This window comes from Carlito syrichta, unplaced genomic scaffold (genome assembly GCF_000164805.1).
Source record: "Carlito syrichta isolate Samal-C Ts95f unplaced genomic scaffold, Tarsius_syrichta-2.0.1 Scaffold315771, whole genome shotgun sequence".
In the NCBI taxonomy this organism is placed as follows: Eukaryota; Metazoa; Chordata; class Mammalia; order Primates; family Tarsiidae; genus Carlito; species Carlito syrichta.
In genome coordinates this window covers 320,378-331,011 of record NW_007259867.1, presented here as the reverse complement: position 1 = coordinate 331,011, position 10,634 = coordinate 320,378, and the positions used below count along the sequence as shown (strand labels likewise).

The window sequence follows — 10,634 nt, the reverse complement described above, 5'->3', positions numbered from 1 at the left end:
CGGCGATCCTTCCGCCTCAGCCTTCCAAGTAGCTGGAACTACAGGCGTGCACTACCGTGCATCGCTCATTTTTGATTTATCATAGAGATGAGGTCTCACCAAGTTGCCCAGGTGGGTCTCGAGTCTGCGGGATCAGGCAATCCACTCACCTTGGCCTCCCAAAGCGCCAGGATTACAGGCTGAGTCACTGAGCCTTGCCTATCTTGCATATTTTAATTATGATGATAATTCTATCAGTTTGTGTTTCACTTTATTAAGTCAATGTTTGAATTATCCATATTGCTATAGATAATTTATTCAATTTAACTGCTGTTACAATATTCCGTTGTATGAATATTAAAGAGTTTACCTCTTCAGTCTCCTGCTGATGGATATTTAGGGTATTTCTATAATTTTTCTTTTTTCTTTTTTTTTTTGAGTTGGAGTCTTACTCTGTCACCCAGGCCGGAGTGCAGTGGTATGCTCACAGCCACTCTAGCATTGACCTGCTGGGCTGTGGTGATCTTTCTGCCTCAGTCTTCCAAGTAGCTGAAACTACAGACATACGCTATCATGCCCGGCTAATTTTTTTATTTATTGTTGAGAGGAGGTCTCAACAAGTTGTCTGGGCTGGTCTCGAACCTGCAGGCTCAGGCAATCCTCTCGCCTCGGCTTCCCAAAGTGCTGGGATTACAGGCTGAGCCACTGAGCCCAGCCTGTTTCTAATTTTTCATTGTTACAGTCAATATTACAGTAAACCTTATACACATCTTCTTGTCACATGTGTGATTAGGTAAATCTTTAGCACTGGAACCTCTGGGTTGTAGGGGAATTTGTACATTTTCATCTCTCCTGGATATTTTCAAGTTGGCCCCTAAAGTGATTGAGCATTAGCTCCCATTGGTGGCATGTGAGAATTGCCCAGGCTTCATATTCCCAGCAGTGCTTGACACTATCAGACTTTACTGTTTTTGCTAGCCTGGTGGATGTTAAATTATATTTCACTAGCCAGGCGTAGTAGCATGCACTTGTAGTTCCAGCTACTTGGAAGGCTGAGGTGGAAGGATCGCCAGAGCCCTGCAGGTTGAGGCTGCAGTGGCCGGGAGCTTGCCACTGAACTCCAGTCTGGGCCAACAGAGTGAGACGCCAACTAAAAAAAATATATATATATATATATATTTCACCATGGTTTTTATTCGTATTTTTTGTTTGCTGGTGAAATCGAGCATCGTAAATACATTTATTTGCCATTTATTTGTTTTCTGTAACGTGCCTGTCCTATCCTTTGTCCACTTTTCATTTTTTTAAAAATTTATATTTTAATGAGTTTATAATATATTCTTTTAATCTTAATATATTCTTTTTTTGTTCATTAAATTCACTTCAAGTCTTTTCTGTAGTGACTTGTCTTACTACTTTGTTTAGTGTCTTTTTTTTTTGAGATACAGACATGTAAAATCAATATAGTAAATGTTATCAATTTATTTATTTATGGTTGTACATTGTATTTGTGTGTATGCATTGTTTAAGAAGTTCTTTTCTATTTTGAGGTCATAAAGATATATATATATATATATATTTTTTTTTTTTTTTTGAGTTGGAGTCTCACTCTGTCGCCCAGACTGGAGTGCAGTGGCTGCTCCCGGCCACCGCAGCCTCGACCTGCTGGGCTCCGGCGATCCTTCCGCCTCAGCCTTCCAAGTAACCTGAATTACAGGCATGCACTACCATACCCGGCTGATTTTTTGATTTATTGTGGAGATGAGGTCTCGCTGCCCAGGCGGGTCTCGAACCCATGGGCTCAGTCAATCCACTCACCTCAGCCTCCCAAAGGTGCGGGATTACAGGCTGAGCCACCGAGCCCAGCTATAAAGATATTTTTTGATCCAGTAATTCCACCACTAGGTATATATCCAAAGAAAATAGAATTAGTAATTTTTTTTTTTTTGAGTTGGAGTTCTCACCCTGTCACCCAGGCTGGAGTGCAATGGCATGCTCATGGGTACTGCAGCCTTGACCTGCTGGGCTCAGGTGGTCCTTCAGCCTCAGTCTTACAAGTAGCTGGAACTACAGGTATGCGCCACCATGCCCAGCTAATTTTTTGATTTATTGTAGACATGAGGCCTCTCCAAGTTCCCCAGGCTGGTCTCGAACCCATGGCTAAGGCAGTCCTCTTACCTCGGCCTCCCAAAGTGCTGGGATTATAGGTGTGAGCCACTGTACCTGGCCAGAATTAGTAATTCATAAGTCAAGAGAGCTATTGTACACCATGGTGACTATAGTTAATAACAATGTATTATATCCTTGACAATTACTCAAATAATAGATTTTAATTGTTCTCATAACAACAAAAATAAGCATGTGATATAATATACATATTAACGAGCTTGGTTTATCCATTCTGCATTGTATACGCATTTCAAAACAACATATTGTACACAATTTTTATTAAGTCTATTACAGACATGTTTTTCTATAGTTTCCTCTATTAGTTGTTCTTCACATTTGTGCTTTTAAACCACTTGGAATTGAGGTATATATAAGTCATATATGAGGTACAATATAATAAGATGCATAATGTAAAGGTACTTGTCTTTTTTTTTTTTTTTGAGTTGGAGTCTCACTCTGTCGCCCAGACTGGAACACAGTGGCCGTTCCTGTGCTCCGGCGATCCTTCCACCTCAGCCTTCCGAGAAGCCAGAATTACAGGCATGTGCTACCATGCCCGGCTGAATTTTTGATTTATTGTAGAGATGAGGTCTCACTGCCCAGGCGGGTCTCGAACCCACGGGCTCAGGCAATCCACTCACCTCAGCCTTCCAAGGCGCGGGATTACAGGCTGAGCCACCGAGCCCAGCTGGTACTTATCTTTTAAAGTCCTTTTTATAATATGACATATAGAACATATGCAAGTTATGTAGTTACAACAAAATGAATTCTGTGAATCTACTACCCATTTTATTAACAATCTTACCAATACTGTAGCATCTACCTGTTTATACACTCTCTACCCCATTCTCTATCTTTATCCCCACATGCAAAGATAACCACTATTCCCAATTTTGTGTTTAGGACATCCTTTCTTAAAAAAAATAACATTATCACATTTATATGTATTTCTAAATAATATATTGCTTTATAAAAATATCATACCATATGGAACATTTTGAAACATACTTTTTCATTTAACATTATGTTTCTAAGATTGAATGTGGTGTTGCATGTAGCTGTAGTTTATTTTCAGTGTTGTATAATTTGATATCATGATTACACTAAAATGTATTTTTTCTTCTCTTGACAATGGACATTTAGATTGATTTGGTTTTTTGCTTTAACAATTCTGCTATGAAAATTCTTGTATATGGTAAAAGGGTTTCTCTAGAACACATACCTAAAAGTATAACAGTTGAGTTGCAGGGCATTTAAGTGTTTTACTTTAAAAGATAATGCTGGCTGGGAGCGGTGGCTCAAGCTTGTAATCCCAGCACTTTGGGAGGCCAGGGTGAGTGGATTGCCTGAGCCCACGGATTCGAAATCAGTCTGGGCAACTTGGCGAGACCTCATCTCTACAATAAATTAAAAAAATTAGCCGAGCTTGGTAGCATGTGCCTGTAGTTCTGGCTACTTGAAAGGCTGAGGCGGAAGGATCACTGGAGCCCAGCAGATCAGTGCTGGGGTGGCCATGAGCGCACCACTGCACTCCAGCCTGGGCGATGGAGTGAGACTCCAACTCAAAAAAAAAAAAAAAAGATCAAGCCAAATTGTCTTCCAGAATGATTATACCAATTTACACTCCAATCTGTAGTACGTAAGAAAGAGTTCCCTTTGAGCTACATACATCATTGAAAATGCATAATCTTATTAGCCTTTAGATTTTTGCCAAACCAGAAGGTATTAAGTAGTAGTTCATGGTGTTAGTTTGCATTTTCCTAACCATTAGTAGGGGTAAGCACTTTTTGGTATGTTTTGGGACCGTTAATGTTTTCTACTACATAAAATGTTCATATATTTTGTTCATTTTTCTATTAATTTGTTTGCCTTTTTAAAATTGACATGTAGGAATTAATTTTTTTCTTGATACTTATTCTTTGTTGATTATGCATTTTCTAAACATCTCCTATCTGTGTTTTCAATTTTATGGTGGCTTTTGATGGACAATAACTTCCTGATTTTAATTTATTAATCTTTTAGTCAATACTTTTTAGTTTTAGTTTTTCATTGTGATATAATGTACATAACATAGTATTTGCCACCTAATCATTTGAAAGTGGACAGTTCTGTGGCATTAAGTGCATTCACCACAACTATCTTCAGAACTTTTTTTATTTTCCCAGACTGAACTTCATTCCTCCACCCTATCCTATCTTCCCCTTTCTAGTCTCCAATGTCTGTTATCCCATTCTCTATGCCTTTGCAGTCCCTTAGTTTTGCTCCCACTTATCAGTGAGCACATGCAGTGTTTGGTTTTCTGTTCCTGCGTTAATTCACTTAGGATGATGTTCTCCAGTTCCATCCAGGTACTGCAAGTGTTTGTCCTTTTGTGGCTGGCTAGTTTTATTTGGCATTATGTCTCCAAGTTTCATCCATGCTCTAGCATGTTTCAGAATGTCCTTCCTTTTTAAGACTGAATACTATTCTGTTATTTGTATATGCCACATTTTGTTTAGCCATTCATTTGTTGATGGGTACTTGAATTGCTTCCACCTTTTAGCTACTGTAAATAGTGCTACTGTGAACACGCATGTATAAATAACTATGTCCGCTTTCAGTTCTGTGGGGTGTATATCCAGAAGTGCGGTTGCTGGATCATACAGCTTGGAAGTGATGAGGAACACTGCAGCCAGCTTGTTGCCTTTCTCCATCCCTAGACTTAATGGGGGAAAAGGAGAGTGGGAAGAGGTAATTTCCCTGCATTCTAGGGAGGGTATAGCTCATGACCAGGGATGGCGTTGGGCAGTGAGTGTCCCAAAATCTTTATGTCCCCAGTGAGCACTGGCTGACCAAATCAGCTCAGGAGAAGGACATTAGGCTGGCTCCCCAAGGGGAGTGTCAAGGACCAGAGCACATGTCCTGGTGTGTGAGGCTGCCATGGAGAGAGCACCCCCTTATATGGGACTACCTGAGCAGAGTCGAGGTTCTTACAGAGGCCAAGCAGGCTGCCACAGGCTAGTGCACATGTGCAAATAATTCATCCTTCATTTCATTTGCTCCACTGACTACTGTGGCCACCACATGACACAAGTTCATGGGGCACCATTCACATGGAATAGAAAATGAATAGCCCTGGATGTTGCAAAGTGGCAGCCATGCCAATGATGCCATTCTTATCCAATCATAACCATTATGCCTGAATACACATTTCTAACTGTAACTGTAACAGAATTTTATTATCTCGTAATACCTTAGGGCCTTCAAACTTTAGTTATGGCTAGTCTGGTGACTGAGAAGTCTTGTAACAAGATTATATTTTCTTGGAGAGCTCAGGCCCCAAAGAAGAATCTCCCCCTGGTGTTGTAGTGTTCTCATTCTGGGGAAAGACAACAAGCAAAAGTAAAATATATTGCATGTTAGATGGAGATAATTGCTAAAATGAAAAATTAACAGTGGATTGAGAGGGAGTGATGGGGATTGTGGGAGGCAGGGAAGGGCTCCCCAGCGCGGTGCCATTCTGGTCAGCCGTGACTTTTTCTGGGTAGAGGACAAGAGCCTGCTCTTATTTTCAACTTCGGAGTCAGGAAACAAGTCTATTCCCAACTTGCCTTCAGAAAAGGGGCTGCGAGGAGTGAGGCCTGTGGATCTCTGGGGAACGGCAGTCAGAGGGAACTGAGGGCAAGCCTGGCACGTCTGAAAGGCAGAGAGGAGGCCAGTGTGTCTGGAGTAGGGGGAGAAGAGGAGAGCCTGGGAAACGGAGTAGGAGGGACCACAGGGCAAGCAGGGCCTCAGGAGCTGCTGCAGGACTTTACTTTTTACTTGGAGTAACACGGAGCCTTCTACGAAGTGCCTGCTCTGTTCTTAACCCTAGATGCTGTAAAGCTCAATCATTTTTAAAAATTGAAAAGTTCATAATCTAGTTGGAACCCGTTACAACCTGAGAAGGGGCAGATCAGAGTGTGGAAGCCAGTTAGGAAAATGAGTTCATTTTACACAGGGTTTTGAAGATGAAAAGATAATACCAAATGGGCATTTTATTTTTTTTTATCTTATTATTTTAGAATTGTGCAGTACATGTGGGGATTTGCTACATAAGTAAGTTGTGTGCAGGTGAGGTTTGGGCTTCTAGTGAGTCCTCTTTCCACAGTAGTGGCCGTGGTACCCAGTGGGTGGTTGTGGCCCTCATATCCCCCTTCCAATCCTCCCTCCTTTAGCAGTGCCCAGCATTTGTTGTTCTCACCTTTGTACTCATGTGCCTAATGTTTAGGGCCTACTTATGAGTGAGAATGTGCGATATCCAGTTCTTTGTTTCTGTGATAGTTCACTTAGAATGATGGTCTCCAGCTGCATTTATGCTGCTTGCAAAGGACATAGATTTTGCTGATTTTGTTCTTGTTTATGTCTGTGTAGTATTCCATTGTGCATATGTACCACATTTTCTTTATACAGCCCATTTTCTTTTCTTCTTTTTTTTTTTGAGTTGGAGTTTAACTCCATCGCCCAGGCTGCAGTGCAGTGGCACACTCAGGTCACCCCAGTGTTAACTTGCTGGGTGCCGGCAAGCCTTCCGCCTCAGCCTTCCAAGTAGCCGGAATTACAGGCACGCACTACTGTGCCCGTCTCATTTTTTATTTATTGTAGAGATGAGGTCTCACCAAGTTGCCTGGGTTGGTCTCGAACCTGTGGGCTCAGGCAATCCACTCGCTTTAGCCTCCCAAAGTTCTGGGATTACAGGCTGAGCCACAGAGCCCAGCCTTATACACCCCATTTTCAGTGGGCATCTGATCTGGTCCCATGTTTCTGCTATTGTGACTAGCACTGCAATGAACATATGTGTGCAGGTAGGTGTCTTTTTAGTAGAGCGATTTATGTTCCTCTGGGTATATTCCCAGAAGAGGGATCGCTGGATTGTATGGTAGCCCAATTTTTAGTTATTTGAGAAACTGCCACACTGCTTTCCACAAAGGTTGATAAATGTGTAATTTAAATGAGAAAAGCAGCAATGAAATGTCACAGAGGGATAATCAACTGGTAACATAAAATCTTTTACTATCTTGCAAAAGCCATTCCTTAGAACTTTACTTTTACTGATAGTGTTCATTTAATAACAATGAGAACCACTGAGCTAGTGACTAGTGTCTATGGTCTTTTAGAAATGGAAGAAACAGTCCATCAACTAATGATCAGCAAATTTGGCCGCGTGATAGACCTCGAAGCCCTTCAGACCCTTTCTGTTAATACAACCCTTGAAGAACTGAAGATCAGAAAACTTCGGAAGGAGCTAGCAAATGCAAAGGAAATGAAGATGTGGGAGGTGAGGAGGAGAGGGCCAGTGATCTTTGGTTGAATCAGAGAGGAATCAAGAAACCTGGTGTGCAGTCAGTGGTTCCCGAGAAGCATCTGTGTGCTGGGGCGGGGCCTGTGAGCCATATTTGACTGCCCTGGGATCTTAGGCCTGTCTTGACTTCCTTTCTGTTCCCTTAGTTAGAGGTACTTGTTCTGTCTTGAAGTGAGAGCACCAGGACAAGCCGGGCTCGGTGGCTCAGCCTGTAATCCCGCGCCTTTGGGAGGCTGAGGTGAGTGGATTGCCTGAGCCTGCGGGTTCAAGACCCGCCTGGGCAGCGAGACCTCACCTCTATGATAAATCAAAAAATCAACCAGGCGTGGTAGTGCATGCCTGTAATTTCGGCTACTTGGAAGGCTGAGGTGGAAGGATTGCTGGAGCCCAGCAGGTCGAGGTTGCAGTGGCCGGGAGCAGCCACTGCACTCCAGTCTGGGCGACAGAGTGAGACTCCGGCTCAAAAAAAAAAAGAGAGCACCAGGACCTAGGTTTTGGGATCCAGGGAGCAGATATATATGATGAGAAACAGATGAAAGATTATGAAGAGCTCCCACTTTGAGGCCTACTTTGAGGTATAAAGGTTCTGACTGTGTTCGAAATGGAACTGTTATCCTCTGAGCATTCTAATTGTATTACTGTATAGCTTTTGCATGCAGCTCCAATTTGGAAATTAGACAATATCTCTAGGCCGGGCTCGGTGGCTCAGCCTGTAATTCCAGCACTTTGGGAGACCGAGGTGAGTGGACTGCCTGAGCCCGTAGGTTCAAGACCAGCCTGGGCAACTTGGCAAGACCTCGTCTCTACAATAAATCAAAAACTAGCCAGGCGTGGTAGTGCGCGCCTGTAGTTCCGGCTACTTGGACGGTTGACGTGGAAGGATCGCCGGAGCGCAGCAGGTAGAGGCTGCAGTGGCTGTGAGCGTAACACTGGACTCCAGCCTGGGCGACGGAGGGAGACTCCAACTCAAAAAAAGAAAATATCTCTAAGTAATACCTTCTATAACAAGGTATAGACTATTTGGTAGGGTCTTAGAAGATGTTAATGCCTACATACTGTTCCCTAAGCCGTAAGATGGGGCAGTGCCCCAGTTCCAACCTGACTCAGAGACAGGAGCTTTTACCAAGATTCTGTAAGCCCACAGATCATAGGACCTCTCCAATCTCCTGCCTTATCTCGTCAGCAGATAGGGTAGGAGGAGAGGTTCCTGCTATCTTATCCAATGGCCCCATCTCGTCTTTACCAATCTAAGATCTATCACTGTGCTTTGAAGAAATAGATTATTTAAGTGTTCATGTTAGTGGGACTCTCCCTATCAGGGGAATGCTGGAGATAATATATACACAATCTAAAATAATTTGTTGGAGCAATAAGAGAACAGAAGAAAGAAAATACAGATACCTGACCATTTAAGCCATCTACCATGAGAATCCTGGGCCAAGACTGGGGAAAGGGCAATATATAAAAGTTTGCTGTGTAAATGATCATCCTTTCTTTCAAGTAATGAGTACCAGTATGCATACTAATTTATTTCTCAACAATAGAGTTCTGTCTATCTTATTTCTCCCTGCTCTTATTCTGAAGCATACTTATGCTCTTATCTTTAACCAAACCAGACCCAATGCAGTTGCTTCTGTTGCATTTTCATAGTGGCTTCTGACTGTATTTTCATATGTACATGTTCTTTCATTTGCCTGATCATTTTGATCAAATCTGGGTACTTATGTTTCTCTATTTTCTCTCTTATTCACTAAATCTCTTCTGCATCTCCCTTCCCTGGTAGGACAAGATTGCTCAAGTGCGATGGGAACTGATGATGAAGACAAAAGAACACACCAAAAAGCTTCATCAGATGAATGACTTATGTATTGAAAGGAAGAAACTTGATTCTCAGCTGAATACACTACAGAACCAGCAGGTATATCCCTTTTCTTCAGACTTTTTCAGAATTGAGGAAGGTCTGTCAAGGTAGCTACCGACAAGAATGTCAAGTGCCGGCATTTAAACAAACCTTCATCTTGGACCACTTCCAAGCCATCTGGGTCCCTGAGGACACTGAGTTGGTATTAGCCACATTACAGTGGGCCCGAGGGGCTCACTTTACTGAATACCTCTTGTGTGCCATGGACTCTCATAAGCACTAATCTATAGAGTTTGCCTTGGTCCTGGAGAAGTAAGTTTATTGAGGTATAAAAATGACATCAATGTACTCCCTGAGTTCAGTCTCAAACATCCATTTACAATATCTGCTTATTTCATTAGACTTGCAGTGGGTATTTTGAATTGTGGGATCTTACATATTATCTTGCTAAAATGCTTATTATTTTTGTGCATTTTAACTCACTGTTATATAATATTTAGTGAGCCTAACATAGTACTTAATACTAAATACATTGTGTGTGGTGGGTAACACTTATTTAATAAATGTATACCCAGTTCAAACCTTGCCCTCTAGGAACCTAATATATAGGCATATTCTAAACTTGATGTTATATATTTACGAAATAATCTGCAAAATGCCAGATTATGCCAAATGTTTTTCTTGGTCTTCCTTGCTTTATATTTTCTTTAAGAACCCTGGAAATGATCTAAGTCAGGTATTTTCAAAATCTGGTCCCCCAAAGAACAGCATCAACATCACCTGGTAACTCATTTGAAATGCAAACTGCCAGACCCCACTCCACATCTACTGTATCAGAAGCTCTGGGGGAGAGGCCCAGCATCTGTGTGCACTAACAAGCCTTCCAGGTGATTCTGATGCATCCTAGAGTTTAAGAATCACTGGTCCAATCAAAAGTCGCCAAGTACAAAAGAATACTATTTATTCCATGCAAAGTGAACCAGAGGATTTGGGAGGTTTGTAATTAAAGATTAGATGCAAAAGGAAACTAGAATTTGAATATTGAAAGCTCTTTAACCACCGAAGAATTTTTAAGTGAAGAATCAAGGCAGTGTTTGAGAAGGTTAGTGAGGGAACAAAATCATCAGTCTGGATACAGTGGAGAGGAAAGAGCTTGGAGCCAGGAGATTGGTATTTGGCCCTTTACATTGTATATCTTCACAGTGTAGCTTTACATGTGTAGTCCTCTTCCCTTCCCTTCCCTTCCCCTTCCCTTCCCCTTCCCTTCCCCTTCCCTTCCCCTTCCCTTCCCCTTCCCTTCCCCTT

General features: G+C 42.0%; 1 protein-coding gene across 1 annotated transcript in view; it reads left to right on the top strand.

Moving 5' to 3' along the window:
• The window catches only part of LOC103275825 (cilia- and flagella-associated protein 44-like), a gene marked incomplete at its 5' end in the record, with an annotated part of 78,393 nt that overhangs the window by 63,569 nt on the left and 4,190 nt on the right, over positions 1–10,634 (top strand). Inside the window, 2 exons of the mRNA XM_008073229.1 lie at positions 7,284–7,444; positions 9,252–9,386. Of these exons, the coding sequence (XP_008071420.1) occupies positions 7,284–7,444; positions 9,252–9,386 (296 nt within the window). The remainder of the gene's footprint in view (positions 1–7,283; positions 7,445–9,251; positions 9,387–10,634) is intronic.